This window comes from Geotrypetes seraphini, chromosome 2, assembly GCF_902459505.1.
Source record: "Geotrypetes seraphini chromosome 2, aGeoSer1.1, whole genome shotgun sequence".
NCBI lineage: Eukaryota > Metazoa > Chordata > Amphibia > Gymnophiona > Dermophiidae > Geotrypetes > Geotrypetes seraphini.
Window position 1 is genome coordinate 318,371,417 of NC_047085.1, and position 24,244 is coordinate 318,395,660.

General features: G+C 42.8%; 1 protein-coding gene across 1 annotated transcript in view; it reads left to right on the forward strand.

The window, feature by feature from the left end:
• TRIM71 (tripartite motif containing 71) overlaps nucleotides 1–24,244 on the forward strand; it is a 95,336-nt gene that overhangs the window by 51,896 nt on the left and 19,196 nt on the right. Inside the window, exon 2 of the mRNA XM_033930098.1 lies at nucleotides 17,690–17,857. Within this exon, the coding sequence (XP_033785989.1) occupies nucleotides 17,690–17,857 (168 nt within the window). The remainder of the gene's footprint in view (nucleotides 1–17,689; nucleotides 17,858–24,244) is intronic.

Genomic DNA, 24,244 nt, shown 5'->3' on the forward strand with positions numbered 1-24,244 from the left:
TGCAAAGGCAATGTGAGTCGATCTTGTTCTTCCTGCCTCCCTGAGCCAGGCCAGGTGCGTACAAGCGCCGGACCCACAAGCCTTCATCTCCGACGTCAATTCTGACATCAGAGATGAAGTTCTGGGCCAGCCAATCGCTACCAGGCTGGCCTGGAACTTTGTCTCTGATGTCAGAATTGATGTCGGTGGGGGTGGGAGGGAGGCTAGTGGGTCCGGTGCTTGTACATGCTAGGCCTGGCTTGGGGAAGCAGGGAGAAATCGGTGTGGTGGCTTGGGGGAGGACAGGGAATGAGAAAGAATCAGGGAAGTGGAGAAATCTGTATGATGGCTTAGGGGTGGCAGGGGGAGAGAGAGAAAGAAAGACAGGCAGGCAGGGGGAGAGAGAGACAGAAATATTAGATTTGCAGAAGAAAGAAGTGCAACCAGAGGCTCATGAAATCACCAGACAAAAAGGTAGGAAAAATTATTTTATTTTCAATTTAGTGATCAAAATGTGTCCGTTTTGAGAATATATATCTGCTGTCTATATTTTGCACTATGGTCCCCTTTTACTAGTGGTTTTTAGTGCAGAGAGCCTATGAGCGTCAGGAGCTGCGAGGAGCATTCAGTGCAGCTCCCTGCGCTAAAAACCGGTATCGCAGTTTTTGTATAATTGTTACTGAGATGACATTGCATATTTTAAAGTCATCTGCCTTGACCTCTGGGAAAATCCCCGAATACAAATGATAATTAGCATTTTCTGTGCGTACAGTGTGCTTTGTTTTTTTAAATTTTATTGTTAGTAGATCATTTTGACTTGGTCATTTTAAAAATAGCTCGTAAGCCAAAAAAGTGTGGGCCCCCCTGATCTACAGTATTTTGACACTCATATACAGGGTGAATTTGATTTAAATTATATTCCCCTGGGTATGGGGACAAATTTGTCCCCTTGTCATCCCCCTATTCCGTCCCCAAGGCTTGTGCAAATGAGGACAGAGCTTGCAGGGATGGGTCGGGGACAGAACTTGCAGGAATAGGACAGGGATGGAGATAGATCCCACGGGGACACGGACTAATTTTTTCTCATGTCATTCTCTAATTTAAATAAAATCAATTTTAATTACTAGTCAAAAAGATCTGATTTAAATCATGCTTTTTTTAATCATTGTATTCACTGCCACTCAGTACTGCCAACATAAAGAATATTTGCTTATTTCAATTCATTTTTTTTCTTCATAACTGTATCAAAATGACAGTAACGGTAATAAATATATTTTTGCTCAAATATGACATTCCTTAAGGCAGTCTTTAAGAACTATGATTAAATCAAAGCATTTGCCATGAAGATCCTGCTCAAAAATGTTTCTTTTGTAATCTTCATCAAAGCACGTCTCAAGTTTCATTCTGGACACTAGGCCTTGGGCTTTTATGTAGTTGCTTTTTGCATGCCCGCCTGCCTTAACGATATAGAGGAGCTTCATTAAAATATTCCCAAACTGGGTCTCATTTTTTTTATGGTCTACCATTTATAAGCTTTCTCCTCCAGGGAGAGAAGAATATGATAAAATCTCAGGCTATTCACACAAAAATCCTAAGACTTGTGGAGTATTCTGTTCAAGAGGTTTCCCTTTCATTTTTACTGCTTGACCCGTCCTCCTCACACTTGGCTCCTTCTGAGATATATAAACTTAGCATTTAATAGGTAAAGGGTTGATTCTATGTCCATTTAATTTGCAAAGGAACAATGGGGCTAAGGTCTTCTCCACTCTATATTTTATAACATTTTTCCTGTAAAAAAAAGCATGTTTTCTCTGCAGATATAAATTCATAGTAGAGAATGACACAAGGACAAATCTTTCCCTGTCCATGCAGGATCTCATTTTCCCCATCCTGTCCCCACGAGTTTTGTCCCTGTCCCTGCCGGCCCCATTCCTGTAAGCTCTGCCTTAACCACACAAGCCTCGGACAGTTATGATTTGAAAGTGTTTGTTTGAGGCTTGGGCAGATGAGGATAGAGCTTGCAGGAATGGAGCAGAGACAGGAAAAGAACTCACCGGGATGGGGACGTGGAAAAATTTGTCCCCATGTCATTCTCTAATTCAGTTTTGAGAAATGCAAAACCAATCATCTTTATCTTCTAGATAGAAAAATTGCCCGTGGCATTATGAATGGATTGATGGAATTCATTTATCAAAAAGTTAAAATATTGCATGAATATACAGCCTCATGCTATATAATTAAAAACTAGTCCTTATTTCATGATGTATAACTTTTGGACTATAATATACTGTGTTTCCCCGAAAATAAGACCTACTCCGAACATAAGTCCTATCAGGATTTTTGGGGTAGGTCTTAATATAAGCCCTACCCCCAAAATAAGCCCTAGTCCCAGGATTCACCGGCTGTTTCCTTTCCCTCCCTTCCATCCCTTGTGCAGCAGAACCCTTGAGAGAGCACCCCCTCCCCCCCCACCCCTCGCAGCCAAATCCCCATCCTTCCCTCTGTCCTATTGGAACCCCGCCACGAGCCCTACTTACCTCCGTAAGCAGCATCGGGCCGGCAGCATTCTAACAGGCTTCTTCAGCCCTGTCCGCCTGTGAACTCTGCTGCGTTACTGATTGTTTCTTAAGCTGACCCTGTCTTGCTCCTAAGCTGTTTGTACTTGTACCCTCACTGCTTATGTACAGTCTTTAGTTAATTTTTGTTAACCGCGTCAAAACTTCACGGCTTATCGCAGTATACAAATAAAAGTTTGTTACGTTAAGTTTCAAATATTGGTTATTAACATTATTCAGCAACCAACTAATAGTATTGCACATTTTTAACAAATACTGTGCAGTATATTCACAAACAAAACTGTGGTACACGCTAATGCACACTTCACGTTAAAAGGACTCACTATGGAACATGCACTGGCAGTCAAATGGCCAATTTGCTTGCATGCATCTAGCACTAAAACATATAATTTTCTTGGAGAGGGGTGGAAAGAAGTGTGGCGGCACTAATAAGCAGGTGACCCATTGCCCTGCGCTAATTTTTATTTTTAACTCTTAATTTTTCATTCAAAAACAATGCATTAAAATATACATTTACATATAATTAATTTCAAAATTTAATTTGCATCAGTCCCTCCCACCCCAATACAAGAACAAAAGCATTATTTCAGACATATAGTGAAAATCATATTGAACGTATTGATCAATGAAAATTGATTAGTGTGAGGTTAGCACGGGTGCCCTGACCGCTCTCCTGGTTGCCATTCTGGCAGTTATGAACCAGGCCTTTAATGGAAGAAGTAACTAATTTGCTAGTCTCGCATCCACAAGGGTTAACACCGGCTGCACATACGTAGCATTATCACCAAACTGGATAAGTATGTTTTGTTGTAACCCACTTAGGTGTTAAGCAAGAAATAAATTTCAGACCAATGATTGAGGTTGTGGGTATGAGAAGTGATGCCAATTCAGACACATGAACCCTTTCTTCCCCTCTTTACATTTTGGTTGATGTTTAAGTGAGAATAGTGTTCTGCTACCTTGAGAGTTGTCTAGTGGCTTGAGCATTGGTGGTGTTTGTTTGTTTTTTCCCCCCCATCCTTTACAGTGGAATGTTTTTTTTTCTAATATAACAAGCTCTCTGACCTGCCATCCTGATGTGAGATTTTTTTTCAGAGTACAGGTATAGAGGTCCAAGTTAAGAAGCCACTATCTTTCTTTGGAGATACAATGTTGGATTATGTGATTTTTGTAGCAGCACCATTTTGAATGTCAGGTTCAACCTCCTTTGTTCAATTTGCTGAGCCGAGAGAAAGAATAAACTCGAGGCTTTGTTGATTTGTATGAAAGTTTTTTAATCTATGATACCTTCTGAAATATCCCTGTGTATTGAGCACACTATTTTCTTGTCTGCTCAAGACACCTATATGTGTGTGTTTTCCTGGTTGGTGATTTGGGAGCTGAGGTAGAATGAAGGTGATTGTTGAAGAAAATGGTATTCTGTAGACTCTCTTGCTGATGTGGCGATCCACATCCATCTGTGGCATTCCTTATATAATGTTTGTATATGTAACCCTCCCCCAAAAGGCTTAGGTAGGCCATTCTAACAGCTAATGTATGGTCATTCATGGTTTTAGTATCTGGTAGGCTGAAATGACCTTAAAAGCTTCCCTATGTTAATTCATTCCCCCCTCCCCAACTGCATAACTTTCTGTCATGAATTCATAGAAACATAGAAACATGATGGCAGATAAAGGCCAAATGGCCCATCTAGTCTGCCCATCCACAGTAACTATTATCTCTTTCTCTCTCCGAGAGATCCCACATGCCTATCCCCAGGCCCTTTTGAATTCAGACAGTCCACCACCTCTTCTGGGAGACTGTTCCATGCATCTACTACCCTTTCTGTAAAAAAAAATATTTCCTTAGATTACGGCAAGGAAGAGGTGTACTGTGTACATAAATATAGGTTTGGCCTTGGCCTTTCTTTCTGCTGTGTCATAGCCCTAATGGCCATTGCATTCCACTGCTTTTGTCCTTGTGCATCCAGTATTTGAGAAATGTGGAGAAGGGGAAGGGGGGAGATGGGGGAGGGGCGGCCAGGCCTTTTGCAAGCTGGACAAGACTAGTGAAAGAGGTGGGGTGCTGGTGTGGGAATTGTCACACAGCTGGGTCAAAGTTTAACTTTGCAGCCATTCATCAGATGTTGATAGATTGATTGCTATGGAATCCCTGGGGAGATTTCAGGAGCTCAGCACCCATCCTCCACCTACGCTTTGAAGGCAGATGGGAGCGAATAAGATGGGTGGGGGGACTCCCAGGAATTCCCTTCTGTTGTAAAACACTTAACAGTGCACTCTGTAGCCCTTCCTGAAGCAATCAGCTTTATGGGCTTTGCCATGACATTTCTTGGCTGTAACAAAATGCCTGACTGTCTGATATGGTTCATTGGCTCGGTTTAAATTGAAGTAAGATCCCCTCTCTATTGTTCAAACAGAAAATATTTTCATAATTTTAGGAAATAATTAACCCAGAGTAAGACCTCTTGTCAAGTGTAGATCTTTTTAGACAGCCCCTGTAATGGCAGGGAAGAAGGCAAAGGGCTTGAGGATATTTTATTTTTCTTTATGCTTACAAATAAGTTTTTTTATTTAAAGGTAAATAATTGTGCAAGTCCAGTAAAATTTATTTATTTTTTAAAAAAAAGAAACCTTGGACCTAGATGTGGGGATTTTTTTTTAATTGTAAGGCCACGTCCCTTTTCAGAGAAAATCTTATAAGGCTTCAGGTTGCATGAAGTGTATATATTGAGCATATGTGCATTAAAAAAAATATATGTATATTTAGATGTCCTTCAGTGAAGAAAAGAATAGAAAACATACTTCCATAACTCAAAATTTATGTAAGCAAATTAAGGGCCCCTTTTACAAAGCCACAGTAGCGATGCTGCCGTGGTCAATGCACTGAGGCCCATTCAATTCATTTGGGCTTTGTTGCATGTACTATGGCAGCATCACTATTGCCCTAAGAGAAAAAGAATGTTACTAAATTGCTTGAAACAAAAGACTCTTAAGAGTACGGCTGCACAAAGAATCAAAATAAAGATCAAACTAAGAAGCAGTCGGTGGCCTACTACTCACACAGGCCCAACGAAAAAATGCATACTGAACACAATAACAATAAAAAATATCTTAAAAGAAAAAAGTGCTATTTATAATGTGCAACAAGAAACAACTTATAAGTGCATACTCTGCTTGCATTTTTTTTTTAAAGTGAAATATTTTTATTAAAGTGAAATTTAATAGCATACATTTACATTTTGTTGGAACTGGCTTAGATTTAGGCGGGCTATACATTTTTTTAAATAACTGGAAATTTAAAGGGCTCCTTTTACAAAAGTGCGCTAGCGTTTTTAATGCACGCACCGGATTAGTTTAGTTTAATTTAGTTTAGTTTAATTCTTATATACCGCTAATAACCGTGAGGTTTCTAAGCGGTTTACAAAAATGATGCATTAAAAGATACAATAAATAAAAATAAATAAGATAGGTACTTGGAAATTCCCTAACTGTCCCAAAGGCTCACAATCTAACTAAAGTACCTGAAGAAACAATTTATGAAAAATAAAGATAAAAATATAAAGACAGAGGTAGAGATAGAGATAGAAATGAATATTCCAACAAGATGGCGGCCAGTTAGGTCATCTTCTGTGATGTCTCCCTTGTCCTGCTTTTGTTTTTGTTTTATTTTGCCTTTGTTGATTTTTCTTTTAAATTTATTTTTTGTTGGTTTTTTGTTCTGTCTCTGCTGTTTTCATTTGGGACTTCAAGTCTCGTTGGTGTTTGCTTCTTTTGAGCTCCCTACCAATTTCCAGTTTGATCTGGCAGCTGAGGGAGCCGTTGCCTGATGCCTGAATGGTTCTATGGTGGCGGTTAAGAGTTGAAGAATTGGTTCCTGTTTCTTTTCGTGGTGGATGGGAGAGTTCTGGCTTTCGGCTCCTTGTGTTCATGTCCAGCCACTAGCGGAGAGGAGTGTGAAAGCACTGCTTCGCCCCCTCCTGAACCAGCATAGGATCAGCTCCGTTGAATTCAAGCTGCAACAATGGCGTGCTGAGGGCAGATGAAGGCGGGAGCCAGCCCATGCCGCCACGGAGGGACTACATCGGACCAGCTTGCAGGTCGGTCGAGCCAGCTCGACCTCCTCCCCGTTACCAGATTAGCACGCGCTACCTGAAAAACAACCGCCTGATTAAGAGGAGGCGGTAGCGGCTAGCGCGCGCAGCATTTTAGTGTGTGCTATTCCGCGCGTTAAGGCCCTAACGCACCTTTGTAAAAGGAGCCCAAAGAATCCATAGAAATATAGCTGATTATAATTGCAGTTTAATGTAATTTAGATAGATATCAAACGCATATTTATATTTGTTTATATCACTTGATATATTGCAATATTGCACCTATGCAGTGTATGATAATGTTTACATAAACAACTCAATTAAACCAGTGAAAAACCCAAATAGCCCGCTTTTCCTGTTTTTTACTCTCTGCTCCACCTCCCACTCTTGCTATCCTCTCACACCCCACTCTCCCCATCCCACATGCACTCCCTCTACCAGGTCCAGCATCTCTTATTCTCTCTCTTCCTTTAGAACAGGGGTGTCCAACTTGTGGCCCAAGGGCCGCATGCGGCCCCGTGAAGTATTTTGTGTGGCCCTGGTCGAGGGCGATGCAGTGTTTTCCTCTGCTGCCCCCAGGTGTTTACTGTCTTGCCGGCTCCCTCTTCTGTCTTGCTGCAGCATTTGCGCGTTTGTGTGGCCCCAGAAACATTTTTTTCGGCCAATGCGGCCCAGGGAAGCCAAAAGTTGGACACCCCTGCTTTAGAGAGTTGCGTGGGGAAAGAAATCAAACCATCACCATCCTTCCCTGCAAGTAATCTCGTCCGTCCCCATAAACTTCAGAAGCAATTTCATTTAATTATGTTGCTGAATTGAGGCTCTGGTAGAGACACATTTACAAATAAGAAAAGACACTTTATTAATTTGGAAATATTAATTGGGAAGGATACATACTTTGTAAATAAGGCTCTGCCAGAGCCTTTAATTTAAATATAAATACTCCAGCTGATGAGGACCACCAAGCTATGTCAGCTGAAGACTTCCTGTGAAGTTGGCCAAAAATCACTTTTACTTGTCATTAACAGCAGATGAATCCTGAGTTGAGTGGGTTGTGTCCATCTACCAGTAGGAGGAGATAGAGAGCACCAAGCTGAGCTCTGTCATATGTTGAATGGTATGCTCATTGGTAATCCAGTATTCTCTATCTCCACAGGAGGATGGCTAGGGGGGGTCTCCTGGTTTCATCTCTGCTCATTGTGCCCAGAAAGCTCCTGTTTTGGCTTAGCTAACTCGGTTGAGCAAGGGGATTAGGCTTCCTGTGTGTCTGTCTCATGGTGGTGCCAGTTCCCCTACCAATCCCCAGTCCCCCTCTTGGTATTTACCCTGTACTCCTTTCTCCTTCCTCTCATTAAAAAAACAAAAACGGATTGACTAAATCCAGGGAGAGTGCAGCGGTTGGGAGGCATGGCCCAGCAAAGATGAGTAGCACTGGGAATAGCCAACCATGTGTGCTTTTGGGATGGCCCTGGATGCATGAGTAACGTTTTTCTGTTGTCCGTGGGCTGACTGTGAAAGTTTGTTATTTTCTCCGGTCTCTCCCTCGTCTCGCTGCTTATCAGTTTCTCTATCGAGTTTCTGCGATTGAGCTGTCCACTCTGCAGCTCACTTTGATACAATTAAAAAAGAAAAAAAAAAAGACGGCAAAGAATTAGTGTCTCAGGAGCCTTTCAGGACTACGGAGATCTATGTCATGCACGGCTGACGCATAGCAGGACAATGGAGGACTATCTGTAGATTATTCAGTGTTGGCGAAAGTTTTGGCAGGAGTATGCCAGAGAGTTAGCAGCCTGTTTGAAGGGACCACATTCTGCTCCCTTTGCTGTTATCGCTGCGGCTTGTGCTGGCCTTTGTTTTCAGTCTTCCCTCAAAGCTGCAGTGGCAGTTTCCTGTTGATTTTTGGCACGTGATTTTTGTTTTTGAAACTGTCTGAACAGGGGGATCGAGCTCAGTGCAGTCTCTTCTCCATGCTTGCTCTGTTGGCACAGATCACCTTTTGGATCCCAGCATGGACCAGTTGCTGCCAAGAGTTGTATTAGTCACTTTTCCTGATGCCTTTTTTTTTTTTTTTTGGGAGGCAATTCAGTATCCAGATAGCCCGGTCTTTGTTTTCACAGAGGCCAAAGAGAGCCTAAGTACATAAGGAATCTTGGAGTCCCTTGGGGTGACAGTTCTTGGGCACATCTTTGTGGATTGCAGGTGTATCTGCCTTCCTCCTCTTTTGTTGTCTTCTAAAGGAGACTGCTTGACCTGATGTCTCAACTTTGGGGACCCAGTTGGGTGCATTAGCACCTACAATATTGAGCAACTTTCTGCTCTTTGTCCACCAATGGAGTCATATAATGGCTTTTGCTCATATTTGTGCTCCCTCTATTTTTTCTTTCTGGCAAGGAAACCCTTCTGGGCTCAAATTGCTCAACTTGGGCGTCAATCTGTATTTTTGTAAGTATTGTGCAAGTTTTTAGGCATAGCCACATCCTTCTGGGTAGACTCAATATGCTATCCCTAGTAGGACCAGTGCTGAGTTCAGCCATTTGGATAGCCAGCTTCTAGCTTTTCTGCATGCCATTTTGGTAGTTGCAAAGCTCACACAGGTAGCCCAGTGTGACATGGCGGTGTTCTTAGGCATTCTTATAGCCTTGGTGCCATTGTCTACGTTTACAGCTTTCTTAGTGTTTCCCAAATTGGATTCAGGGGAGCAGCTGGCTCCCCAGAAAATCCCAGCTGCTGGGGTTTACCCTAGCTACCTGTTTTCTGACCCCAGTAACAGAATGAGTCCCTATGCAAATGTTTGGACCACTTTGGAAATATGTATTCAAGATCTGTTCCATTGCTTTTGTTCAGCTGCCTGCATAGGTGGCAGATCTAGTGCATAGCTATATAGGTTTGTCATTTTCTTCCCCTGGGGAAGCATGATGTGACTCTGGGTCTCCTTGCACCTCCAGAGTCTTTCACGGGTCCTTTGGGAGGAGTGGCTATGTAGCACTCTCCATTCCCTGTCTCTTGGATGTGGCTGTCCTTCTAGAAGGGGAAGGCAAAATTTTCTCCAGTTTGCCTTTATTTGGAGGTATGTGAAGATTCGTCTGGGGCTTGCCGATGGCTTTCTTCTAGAAGCTGGGTTTCAGAGTGTAGCATTCTGCTTTGTCTTGGATGCTCGAGGGTCAGCTCATATGGAGCATATTCTTTGACTTTTGAGCATTGCACCTTCTCAGCATGGACGTTCCCACCGCGGCGCCGGACCTGGACTTTGTAGTTTTGCGTTTTTTTCTTCTTTTTCCTTCCAGCGAAGGATTTGTGAAAAGTGAAAGCTTGAGATTTTCAAAACTAGAATGATTAATGCTGTCGGAAGCAGCACCAGCGATTTTGTGCTGTTTTCTGAAACGATGGGTGGAGTCAATATAAAGCACTTTTCCCAAAAGATGTGGTTAGGTACCGAGGCAGTGAGATGAATGCATTGTCCGCTTCGAAGTGTGATGGGTGGTTTGGATTTGTACTGAACTTGATCGCCGGGGGTCTAGTTAAGGGGGGCAGGTGTCTCCTCTCCCAATGGTTGCCTCGTTCAACATCACAACTCCTCTTCCACGCCAACCAAACTCAACACAGCAACACCCTTCTGCAGACTGCATAAAAGAAAGGTATGCACTTTCTGTTCACATACATCTGATGTGCAAATGAGGGCACACATGCTTTTAAAAGCCCTTTTGTTCATGTAAAGCAGCCTTCTCTACAGTATGTGTAAATACATTTATGGTTTAATATGCTGGTTTAATACCTCTGAGTTCTCTCTCATTTATTATACTTTGCAATATTATAAAAATATTTTGTTGCATGTGGTACATCAGTAAACTAGAAATGCATAACTATTCTAGTACAGAGACTTCCCCCCCCTCCAAAAAAAAACCAAAAACTTTCTGAAGTAATTGCTGCTTTTTATGGGGGCAGGTAACTTTTTTTATGGGGTGCGGGTGGGGACGGAGGCGATTTCTCGCAGGGACAGGCGTGGACGGAGGGGTTTCCTCGCGGGGACGGAGGGGATTTTTGCGGGCACGGGTGGGGACGGATGGGATTCCGGAGGGGACGGGTGGGATTTCTGTCCCCACACAACTCTCTGGGGTCCATCTCTGAATGAGGAGCACAGCTCCACTTACCTGCTCAGCACAGTTCTATTTCTGGATCTAGAGCATGGATACACCTGTCTGCTTGGCACAGCTCCATCTCTAGACGCAGAGCGCGGCTCCACTTGCCTGCTTGGCGTGGCTTCATCTCTAGATGTAGAATGATGCTTGTTTGGTGTTTCTGGAAACTGACTGAGCTCATGCAACCAGTTGCTCTCTTGGTTTCTCCCTTGTGGACTGCTCAGGTTTAACTTCGAGAGCATTTGGGTCCTCCAGGGCATAGTTTTTATAGTCCTCTTGTGGCTATTTTTAGCTTGGGTCCACGTGTATTTCGTGACTCCCCTATGTCTTTGTCCAGTACATCTGATTGGTGCACTGGGTTCTCTTGAACGAATGTACTCTCTCTGGCTCAAAGCCATCCAGGGCCAAGGCATTGAACTGTTCCTGTGCTGGATTTTTACCAGGAGATATTCCGCCGGACCACACACCAAACTGAGAAGTTGCAAATCACACTGCTCTTCACGGGTGGACTCCATGACTCGTGTATACGTCCCCTTGAATACTTCCTTCAGGGAGTCACAGCACCTGCCAAGAACCAGAAGTCAGAAATATTTTGCAAGTCCAAGGGAAATTTATGCAAATAATAATAACAGTTTATATACCGCAGGACCGTGAAGTTCTATGCAGTTTACAATGATTAGAAATGTTATAGATTGAATGAATAAACAAAGTACAGACTTAGTGATTGATGGTTCTTGCGATCGTTTGTGGAGGACTAAGATTGAATAGGTTGGTTTCCTAAGTATTTCAGGAACAGATGTCTTTTCTGAATTCTCCATAGTTAGTAGGCATGAGCAATTGTTCAAGGTCTTTACCCCATAATGCTGCTTGTGCGAGAAGATGTTGGTGATGACTTTTAAATTTACAACCTCTAACCAGTGGAGTCACTTAGTCTTGAATGATGTGTCTCTAGTTCTTGCTTGCTCTCGGAGACCCTTTCCGTTGGGCGCCATTTATGTAAGACCCTTGGGTATCTGGCTACTAGGAAGGGGCAACATGAATTATCCCTGTAGTAGGGCTGTCGCAAGCACTCTTCACACTGTATCTCGCTCCTCTGAATATGCCATACCACTCCAGCAATTGTAACATAACTCCAACTTTATTCCTTGCTCAACAGGAACAAAAGATACTTCAAAACATCAACTGCTTCAATTTCTATTTAGCCTTTTCTCTTTACTACTCCAAAGAGTAAATCTCCTAACAAGGTCTCTGGATTAGATGGATCCCAATCTGATGGGGAAGACTGCCCAAAACACAATTCTCTTGCCCAAAACATGAGCTTAAGAGCTCTCTGATGTCACTTATTTGTTTCTTTGAATCCACCATTGAGAGATCCAAGTATTGCCTGGGTCTCATTACACTGCAAGCTTCCAGAAGTTACTGGAATCTATAGGCTGGATTTCCAACTGCCTTCTGAAGTTTTACTCTTCATGACCATTGCAGATCAAATTTCACATACCAAATTTCACATACCAAATTTCACATACCAAAGCTTCCAGAAGTTACTGGAATCTATAGGCTGGATTTCCAACTGCCTTCTGAAGTTTTACTCTTCATGACCATTGCAGATCAAATTTCACAACCAAGATCAGGGTCCATTCAGGGTTGCTATGCCTAGGAAGAAGGAGATTGTGCAAACTCGGACCAAGATTCAAGATAAGTATTTGCAAAGAGGGGGAAAGTTGGGAGGGATCTGCCAAAGTTCCCTACTGAAGGGAGTTTACAGATCAGGGTCTGGCTTGTTCTCAGCACAGAGCCTCTTTGAAGGAGAGGACATGTGGTAGAGCCGAGTAAGGCTGAGAATATTTGGAGAGGGAAGAGAAGCTGGCAGGTCTGGGTGGGACCCGCTTCAGAAACAACCAGACCAGTATTTAAACCTTTAGCTCTCTTGTGGATGAAGTCTTCCCCTGGCTACATGTGAAGAGGACTATTCAGCATGGCTGTTTCATAGTAACAGTCCATCCAATCTGCCCTGTAACTACATGCATCACACTTTCATGATTAAATTATTTTTTCTTTGTTTCTTTTAGGCTATAAAACTTAGAAGTCTACCTGGTACTCTCCTTAGGTTCTAACTACTGGAGTTGCTGCTGAAGCCCACCCAACCCCATCCAAACCATCTCCTTTGCAGGATTCAGACCGTGAAAGTTTTGCCCATTCATATTCTAATTAGAAATCCTCTGTTCGCATCCCATTCTTTTTTTGAATTCTGTCACCGTCGCCTCCTTTATAGTTTTGGTAATACATTCCCTGTGCAGGCTGTGATGAAACGTCCCACGATGAATTGTCCCATGCCGTCCATCTAGTTGGAACAGCCTGTCGAAGGCTAGTCTCTAGCTTTTAAAGAATGACACGGGGACAAAGCTTGTCCCTGTTACACCCTGTGGATAGTCACAAGTCCCTGTCCCTGTGTCATTCTCCAAGTGCAATTTTATAACAGACAAGTAGGCGTCTGAATAAAATACCACCATAGGAGGTTGAAACTATGTGTGGAATTGGGGCACATGTAGATTAAGACATTTCATAATCCTTCGTATTTACTGTGATCTCTGCTCATGCACACCCACTGAGCTGGTCGGCCACTAATATTCAGCAGCACTTTTCCAGTTTACTATCTTGTTTAGAACTAAGGTTATAAGACGTCCATGAAAACCCAGACCTGTCCTCCTTTAGAGGACTGTCCCCGGGTGCCTGGAGGGATTTTCAAAACCCGGCAGTTTGTCTGCGTGTTGGAAGACCCCGAGCTTGGGCCTGCATCTGGAGGGCCTCTGCACATGCATGGATATCAACGTGATGTCACACATGCAGGGAGGTTCATGTGGGGGCGGAGCTAAAGGTGGAATGGGGTAGGACTGGGGGTGGGCTAGATGTCCCTCCTCCCAGCTTTTTTTTTTTAAGAGGAAACCTGGCGATCCTAGTTTCATTGAATGATTTTTGGTTGGGATAAAGTGGGTTATCTTAGGCAACAAATTGGGATGTCATTAGCAAAAAAGAAGTGCGCTATCGTACCAAATTGTTGGGTCAGTAATGCTAAAGGGCTCAAATATATTTAAACGAGTACAGAGCTTGTGCTTTGGGGTTTGAGTTTTGAGCACAGTGGGAAACAGAATTAAAAATATAATAAGAGAAAGCAAAACCATTTATAAACTTTTAGCCAGTCCTATTTCTTTGAAATAGGCATGAAGCAATGAATAGTTGGATCAAATGCTGTGGCTAAATCCAGAGATGATACTTTAGCAATTAATCCTTTATCTAGCTCAGGGGTAGGGAACTCCGGTCCTTGAGAGCCATATTCCAGTTGGGTTTTCAGGATTTTCCCAATGAATATGCATTGAAAGCAGTGCAAGCAAATAGATCTCATACAGATTCATTGGGGAAATCCTGAAAACCCGACTGGAATACAGCTCTCGAGGACCGGAGTTCCCTACCCCTGATCTAGCTGTTCTCTAATATCACTAAGCATGGATATTGGGGTGGTTTCATTACTATACAGTTCTCGGAAACCCAATGGTTGAGAGTGGATAATTATTCCACGAGGCGTGTTTGTATGTTTTTCCTACTTTTTGTTATGCTGTGCATGACCTGCAACTTCTAAGATAGCAATTAAGCATAGACAGTAGAAGATTTAAAAAATGGGTGTGTTTTTTTTTTTTTTTTTTTTTGTTTCACTTATAGCTTCTATAGTTGGACACAATACTCCCATTTAAAGCATTATCACCTCCTTTATAATTTTGGCAGTACATACCCTGTGCAATCTAATATGCCTCCAGCTCTCGTTACTGTCTTGTAACACTGTTTGGCAACCTTGAGATTAGTAGTACAAGAACTCTTGTGACTGATGCATATTAATACCTTCTCTCCTCTGTGCCTCCCCTGATAACCATTGTGCATTTTTCTGTTGCACTTAGAATCTCTAAAATCCATCAGTATACGCTTTCACATCTGTAGCTAAATAGTAGGCCATTCCTGAAACTTTATCCTCGACCAAGTTTCTCTAAAGGTCCACTGTACTAAAGGTTGTTAACACTGGACATTAATGTATTAATGCAGTGTGTCTCACACATTATTAGCTGATGCTCATGACATGTAAATGAGACAGGTGGTAAAATACCATATTTTTCGCTTTATAAGACTCACTTTTTCCTCCCAAAAAGTAGGTGGAAATAAGGGTATGTCTTAAGGAGTGAATATTAAAAAAACCCAAAACCTCGTACCTTTTTTTCAACCTGGTGGTCTAGCGCGTGCTTTCTGCACTCCTGCCTCACTGGATGGCTGCCTCCTGATCAGTTCCCCTGCTGTTTTCTGGCAGCGGCAGAGCGGTACATGAGGCAGGCGCGCACTTTTTGCCATTCAGAGTGTGGCGCGGGACCAGGCAGGCAAGCAAAAAGCGCCGCTGCCAGAAGAGAGCAGGGGAACAGATCAGGAGGCAGCTGTCCAGCGAGGCAGGAGTGCGGAAAACACGCTGGACCGTTGGGATGAAAAAAAAGATACTGGGGGGATGAAAATAAAGATGCTGGGGGCGAGCTGACTGGCTTGGAGCTGGCTGCCACTACACATGCTTATCATTAGACGTGCCCACCACTAGACGCATGCTTTCCTGGCCTACCTCTAGACCACCAGAGGGGGGGACAGGGTACAGGGCACACCATTTTGTTCAGAATTTTTTTTCTTGGTTTTTCCTCCTCTACAAGTGGATGCGTCTTATGGTCAGGTGCATCTTATAGAGCGAAAAATACGGTATGTCTGTTTGTATTTCACCTACAGGCATAAGTGTAGACTCAACTAATTTCAAAGTTAAAGTATATGCACCTCTCACTTTTAAACTGCTCAAGGGAAAACGCTATATCTGCAGCCCTTTTTTGTGTGGGTACTTTTTTGTGAGTAATCTTAATCAGGCATTTTAAAAAATTCAAAAGCATAGGTGTATTTCTAAACTCGTTAACAAGGAGTTCCTCTTCCTAGTTCAAGTAAAAGTATGCATCTAGTGGCATGATTTACGCACAGCAAACAACAAAGGGGAGAACCAACAAGGGTCTGCAGTCAGGAGTACGAAGGCAAAACCAAAACAAAGAAAACTGCAGACGAGAGTACAATGATGCAGGCAAAGTTTATTATAACAATAGATAAAATGCAGTTAAAAACAAACAAGTGGACCCGACAAGGTCCGTGTTTCGGAAAACACGCCTTCATCAGGGGTCCCAAATGATGAAAGAATGAGTTAAAACCGCAAACAAGCTATTGTCTGTATAGGGAGAGCTCCGGGAAAAGAGTGTGTGTTACACACACACCATCTGCCCCATTTTTAAAAAAGAGAGAAACCCCCCCCCCGTGCTAACCCCCTCCCCCTGAACCAATCCCCTCCCCCTCCCCAAAAATAGGTAGGAGGGATGCCCATGCCCCCCTGCCATGCAGAACACCCCTGCACCATGAACCCCCCGGGCATCAAGGCCCCCCCAAACCCTCCCAAAAAGACAGGATGGATGCCTACTCCCTCCTGCCTCCGGACTCCTCTCTCCCCTCCCCATACCGTTTTGAAGCAGGAAGCCTGTTCTGAGGTTCCTGCTTCGGGCCACCAGTCCTAAATGACAGGCCTTCCCCTCCCTTGGGAGGGGTCTTAGGCATCTGAACCAATCAGGTCTTAGGCATTGCCCTCTGTATCCAGGATACTGAGGGAGGAGCCTAAAGCCCTGATTGGTCAAGCCAATCATGGCCTTGGACTCCAATCTCAGTATCTTAGAAGAGGAGGGGGCCTTAGGCAACTGAACCAATCAGGGCATTTGGCCCCTCCCTGTGCACCACATGATGCACGGGGAAGGCCCATCATTTAGGACTGGCGGGCCCGAAGCACAAGCCTCAGAGCGGGCTTCCTGCTTCCAACTTTTAAAAAAGGTGGGGGAGGGGGTTGGGGGAGCGTTCAGTGGCAGGAGGGAGTGGGCATTCCTCCTTCCATTTTGTATGGGTTTGGATGGGGGGGACAGTGGCTCGGGGGTGTCTGGTGCATGGGGGGCCATGGCACGGGAGTATTCTGCTTGGCAGGAGAAAGTGGATACCCTCCTGGCAGTTTTCTCTCGTGTTGCATTTGTCAGGGGTCATCAGGGAGGGCCGTCATCGGCAGAAGGAGACTTTTTAAAAAAAAAATTTTAAATAGGACAGATATTTTGTGTGTATAACAGATATTTTGTGTGTGTAACACACACAAAATATCTGTGCCATTGAAAAAAATGGAAAAAATTAAAACAGGCAGACTTGTCTGTTTTTCCGATCACTAACAACCCCTTTTTTTATATAGCCAAGCGATGTTAGTGTATCAATTGCTCAGCTACTTTGCATGGGGTTTTAGCTCATTTGCATGGCTAGGTCAGAAAATGGGCGATCAAGGGGAAAAATGCAGCGGGCTGTTTGTGCATTGGGTCATTAAAAGTGATTGTCGTCAAAGCTGTAAAAACAGATTTAGCAATGATTGCTGACTTTAGTTCATTTAGCCCTTTGTGTGTCTGGGCAAGTCACTTAACACTTCATTTCCCCCTGTACAAAACAAGTACCAGTCTAAAAAAAAATATGTAAAACCTCTTGAGTAAACCACTCAGAAAAAGCAGTATGCAAGTCCTATCCCCTTTACATCTGCATTTTCAAGTTTCCCAGGCTTAACCAATGCATTCCATCTTGTGGAGAAAATGTTTGTTTGGGATTCTTCTGCATGTTGTATTTCAGAGAAGAGTACAGTTTCCATGCGGTTTGACTCATATGGTTATCTCCCCTGCTGCTTCATGGAATCTTTTCCAAGCACCATGCTGTATACTTTGTCAGTGCTCTATATTCCTTTCCGATGTAGCTGGTTTCATGTCTGTTTTTCTGTTTTTGCTCATTTCCAGGTACTGCACTTTTACTGTGATACTTGCTCGGTCCCTATTTGCCGGGAATGTACCATGGGGCGCCACACTGGCCACAGCTTTATCTACCTCCAGGATGCTCTTCAGGACTCACGGGCCCTCACCATTGAACTCCTAGCAGATGCTCAGCAAGGGCGCCAGGCGATTCAGGTGATTCTTCACAAATTTTTGCTTGCTGCAGTAACAACGTGACAAATCTTGAATGAGGAATTTTTCCCCAAAATGTTTGCTGTCTTAAGTGTGAACTACTTAAGAGACTCAACTGGTTATACAATGAGTGATGTTTTTAAGATGGAACGTAATATGGCCATACATCAGGTATATTATAAGAAGTTTCTGAAGATTTGGGAGCCATTGACAAAATTTTGCAAAGAGTGATTGGTGATTATGCCCTTTGGTCAAACATGTCCAGGGTGGGAGGGCGGGTTGGAATGTATTTTTCAATTCTCAATTTGAGTGTAGTTCTTAGCTATAATTGGGGGGTGATAATCTTTTTGTCATAGATTATAATTGTAATTGTATTTAAGTGCTTTTATAGAATTATATGATTGTATTTTATTTTGCATTTACTTATGGCTTAAAATGAATAAAGAAATTTAAAAAAAAAAAAAGGTTTGGACAAGTTCCTGGAGGAAAAGTCCATAGTTGCTATTGAGACAGACAGGGAGAAGCCATTGCTTGCCCTGGATCGGTAGCATGGAATGTTGCTACTATTTGGGTTTTTGACAGATACTTGTGACATGGCTTGGCCACCATGAAGATGGGATATTGGACTAGATGGCTCATTGGTCTGACCCAGTAAGGTTATTCTTATGTTCATAAGGAAAGGAAGTCCAACAAGTAAGAACAAATTTCACCATAATATGCCATCAACTTCAGTTGTTTTTACTGCTACAAACTGATAGCTTCCCCCTATATATTTTGGATAAGGATATAGGTATTCCTATGTTGAATAGTTTATGCAGGATTAAATAAACACCTTCTAAAATACATTTCCCCCAAATTGTTACTTATAAATGAATAATGCTGCACGTAACAGTTTGTTGGTTAATGCTTGTCCTGGCTGGTTGTATCATTGCTTTCAGGGAGTTATGCATTCTACTGCTACTATTCTGTGGATGAGAGCTATTGAAACATGACAGTAAGAACTGAAACTTGAAAATTGGCCTTTTTTAGTAATAAATTCTATGAAAAATTCATCTTTCCGGATAAACAGTAGTGTTCTGACAAAAGATGCATATGTATCTGATGCCCTAAAATCTCCCTGACCCTAACCCCCCTTCCCCCCCCCACAAGGCTTGACCTTGCCACCTACTTTTATTCATCTTTGGGGGAGGGGGTTAGTGCTGACAATGCAAATAGTTCTCTATAGGCTACCAAGATAGTAGTATAAATAGACTTTATCAGAATCCCCCAGGGTTCCAAAGTCCTTATTGAATATAATCAGTGTAAGGGGTACCACCTCTGCAGGTGTAACTGAAACCAGTTACTCTTTAACGGAGCTGTTTAAATAGTTGTTCTTATACCAAACGTTTAACTATACAGAAATAGTTTGTAAGCAAAACTACTGCTTCAAAAAGCTTATGCACTAACTGAAGTTACAGGGAAATACCTTTAAAACCAATAGGTGGAAATATTTAAGCTCTGGACCGCGTTGCCAGAAGTTGTGTTAAGAGTGGTTAACGTAGCTGGTTTTAAGAGAGGTTTAGACAATTTCCAGGAGGAAAAGTCCATAGTTTGTTATTGAAACAGTCATGTTGGAAGCCACTGCTTACCCTGGATCGGTAGCATGGAATGTTGCTAGTGACCTGGATTGGCCACCGTGAGGATGGGCTACTTGGCTAGACGGACCATTTGTCTGACCTAGTAAGGCTATTGTTATGTTCTTGTGAAAAATGAAACATCCAGGAATTGGGAGGATAGGGCACGGGAATAGTGGCATGGTAGATAGGCCCTCCATTTGTGGGAATGTAGCCTGGAACAGAATACAACAAGACTGTAGTATATAAGTTAAGATTCATTGGTTCCTGGTTGGCCTTGCCATAGCAAGTCCCTATTGTCCTTCATTTGCTGCTTGTCCTTGGAGACATTTGTAGCAGGTGTTCTCCAAGGACAGCAGAATGTATTCTCACATCCTCTTTCACCTCCCTTAGGAGTTGTATTCTTTTAGTTGTAATATTGTGTTATCGATACTGCATACTTATGTCAGGTGGGAAGGCACATGCGTAGTACAATGCTGCCAAAAGCTTCCGAAGGATACAGAACACTGGGTAGCATCCTTACTGGGGCTTTGTCAGATGACCTCACCCATAAGATAGCCCTTTTGACATTCAAAACTATGCAGACTAATTCCCCAGCTTTCATAGATAGAGTATTGATTCCATATGACCCACCGAGATCTTTGAGATCCATATCCCAGTCTAATCTAGTTATTCCTTCCTTAAAAATAATTGGCACACGTCGAACCTCCATTTTCTCCGTAACAGCTCCTACGATTTGGAACGCTCTTCCACTGTATCTAAAAATGGAAAATACTTTAAAAACATTCAAAAGCAACTTAAAATGTTTCCTTTTTAAAGATGCTTTTAACTAAAGTTTTATTATTCTTTTTTTAAGCTGATTTTAACTAAAGTTATTTTAGTCTTCCTTTTTTCTATTAATTCCTGCCCTTTTGTGCTTACCCTTAATGTTTCTCTCATTTACTATAGCTATTGTATTTCTTCCCTTCTTCCTTCATGTGTCTTTTGTTCGTTCGTCCTTAATTAACCTAGTATGTGTAGTAGTTCGTCTTAAAGTTTTTTTTTCGAAAGTATGTTATATTGTAATTTATGTTTGTTGAAATGTTATTTTATTTAATACTTTGTACAACGCTTTGCAGAATCGATAAAGCGTTTAATCAAAAACTAATTAAACAATAAACAAACAAACAATATGTGAGAATATATTTCCTGCTATCCTCGGAGAATGCCTGCTGCAACTTCACTATATTACATGTACTTTGTGGTGACTAAGATTATTAACATCCAGCCTATTCTAGATTTGAAGGGGATTAATACCTCCTATTTTGTGCTCTTCATTTTTCAAATGGAAACATTAAGCTTGGTGTTCTTAGTGGTCAGACTGGGGGAGTTCTGATATGTGGTCCATTGAGGCCCATTTCCATATTGTCATTAGCCAAACAAAAACACTTCCTGCACTTTGTTCTGGGTCAACAGTTGCAGTTTCAGGTGTTCCCATTTGGATTGGCATTGGCCCTGCACACCTTTTTCAAAGGTCATTGTGGTGGTGGTCCACCTGTGCAGGCAGGGTGATTAAGACCATCCGTACTTTGAATGGCCCAGATCAGCCAGTCGTCTGAGATGGATTTGAGGCTGCTGATACCTCAGGTAGCCAGTTGCTCAAGCACCTTTGCTGGTTAATGAACTATGCCAGCAGTCATCTGGTAGCTTCGAGGTTGTGTGCAGAAGGCACCTCAAGCTCATAGTTCCATGACAGTGACACTTAAAATTGTTCTATGGGCAAGAACTTATGAGTCCCCTTCAGTGGGGGCTCTTGTCCAATTTGTCTGCCAAGTTTTAGCAATTCGAGGTCCTTCTCCTGCTCAGTAGAAGTTTGTAAATCATCTGATATGTTGGGACTTGTAGCCTATCCTCCAGACTGGGTTGTGATCACCACTGATGCAAGTTTGGTGGGAGATGGAAACCTACTTCCTAGATAAGATGTATAGAAATGTTGGTCCCTGCTAGACGTCTCATGGAGTATTGATTGTTTGGAGGCTAGTGCTATTCACTTGGGCACTGTGACACATCCAACCGCTTCTGCATGAGAAGGTGGTCAGGGTGTGGTTGTACAGTGTGGCAGCAGTGACATGCCTCAACAAGCATGGCAGAGCTAAGAACTCTGTGGTGGCACTGAAAGTTGTCTGGATTTGCTCTTGGGCAAAATGGACATCTGGTAGGAATTTTGATGGCCCCCATTGCAGGCATAGGTAATGTTCAAGTGGACTTTCTGTGTAGGCACTCTGAATCTGAGGAAGGGTTTGATGGAGTTGTCCTTCAGTCTTTCAGATCTTAATGGCTTGCTGGGGACTTCTTGTTTCTATCTCATGGCATCCAGCCAGAACACAATGCCCAAAGTTCTTCAGCCACAGGAAATAACAGGCTTCAACATGGATGAATGACTATCTTCATCTCTGGACAGAGGTGGAATCTCTGAGTTCACTCTGTGGCTCTTGATCAGGTAGATCCTGTGGGAAGTGAAAATCCATTTCTTATGATCTAGGTAGCACTGCCAGTTGATTGTTGCAGAATCCTTAATTCTCTTTCTGAGAGGGCCCAGGCTTCTCATGGAGGATATGGATCCTTTTTGGCTTATAGCAGTATATCGCAAACTGTGTGCCGCAGCACACCAGTGTGCCTCCTTAGATTTCAGGTGTGCTGCGGTACACTGGGAAGAGGAGAGATGCCAGCGAAGAGAGGCGCGTTCTATAAGCAATCTCCCGAAGCCAGCACCTCTTCTCTCTGCCGGCTCTTCTCTCCTTGGCGCAAGGCCCATTTGAAGGGCCTTTGCGCAAGCGCCGACGTTGGCATGATATCATCACACCAACGCACTTCCAGGTTTAGTGTGCCCTGGCTAAAAAAAGTTTGCAAGACACTGGCTTATAGCTTGGGCCTCAGAGCGAAGGCCCTAATGGCTAGTGCAACAGACTGTGATCCTGAGGAACTGCTGCAGTTCTTTCTGACCCTGGGCAAGTTGCTTAATTCTCCATTGCCCCAGGTACAAAAACTTAGATTGTGACCCACTAGAGACAAGAGTGCCTGAATATAATATACAGTATACAGTGCTGTGTATGTCTGGGAACCGGCTGCTGAAATCTAAGTTTATGGTCTGGCTCTTAGACCTTTACCCTTATCCCCCCATCTTGTTTATAGTGAAAACCCTGCACAAATTTCAACAGAAGCCAAACACCATGACACTTACAGCAACCTGCTAGTCTTATCAAAACTGAATCTTCTTGCTCAGAAGACCAGTACTTCTAACTCAATGCAGGTTCCAGATGTTCTGAGTGATCGGCAATGCAAATAAGGTTTCCTTTTTTCATCCCAGTCCCAAGTCACTAGCCCTGACAGCATGTGGATTTAGTAATGTTTAACATCCAGCTCATAGCTTCTAATGCTTGTTCCAGACATCTTAGTGGCTGCAAAAAATAAATAAAATCAACCAGGAATATCTACCATTTCAAAGGTGTTTGCTGGGAACATGTCCCTTGGTCCGACCATTTTCTAGGTTCTTCTGTCTCCCCATTTTCATGTCTCACCTTGGGGTTCAACCCCACGCCACAAAATCTATTACCTTCCGTAAAAAAATTTGCAAGTGAACAGTTCTGGACCCAATTTCTCAACCTGTTTTCCTTTTGTCCCAAACCTGATACCCCAGAAACCAACTGGCACAACTGGGTAAACCTCTCTGAGTCTACATACTGCTGTCTACTAAAACGGTCTCCTACTCCCGTAAGGCCCCGTGGTATCTTCCATACCAGAGAGAACTAAAGCAGAAATGCCGTGTACTAGAGCGTAAATGGAAAAAAATCAAAATCCCCTGCAGATAGACAGTCCTGGAGGGACAGTATCAAGTTCTACAATACAGTACTAAAAAAAAAAGCAAGGAAGAATTTTTACGGTGACAAAATCACCAGACCCAATAACCAGAACAGCACATTGTTTAACATCTGGCGCTCCTTAACCTCTAAAAATGACTCCCCTATTCTCCCCTCCTCTCCAGCAGCGGATGACCTAGCAAAATTCTTCAATGAATAGGTTGCTACTATAAGAGGTTCTTTTCCATCATCAGTCACTTACAATTCTCTGGTGCCCAGCAACACTAACCCTAGGCTAGGTTGATCTTCGCAAAAAGCAAATTTGACCATGTTTCCCCGCTTCTGTCAAAACTTCACTAGCTTCCGGTGATTTCTAGGATTCACTTTAAATGTACCTGCCTAATATTCAAGATCCTACATGGATTTCTTCCTCCCCTAATTCCACTACCCTGGAATTCTTCGAGACCTGACACTACCAGATCCGCTCACAAACTCAAACTATCTTTCCCCTCGTTAAAAGGCGTCATGTATGCAGGTAAATTAGGGAAATCCCTTTTCTTCAAATGCACTGAGATTTGGAATAACTTCCCTGCCCCGCTGCTGAACCTAGGCTCATTCCAATTATTCTGAAAGCATCTGAAAACCTGGCTTTTCTCCAAAGAGTAAAGCTATCTATTTAAAATGTAAAGCTAGCTATCCTCTTCATAACCTCTAATTTCTTATTATGTCCTTCCCTCATTTATTGAATTTACCTGTAAATCGTGCCAAGCTCTATCTTTATGGAGATGATGCGGTATACAAACTTAAGGTTTAATTTAGGAAGAGATTTTCCATCTTGTATTTCACAAATACTCCTAATCCTATTCATTGTTCTCCTGGTATTATTTTGCACTGTTTGTAGTAGGCCTCAATTTCTCTTCCATCAGAGTACTTCTCAGCAT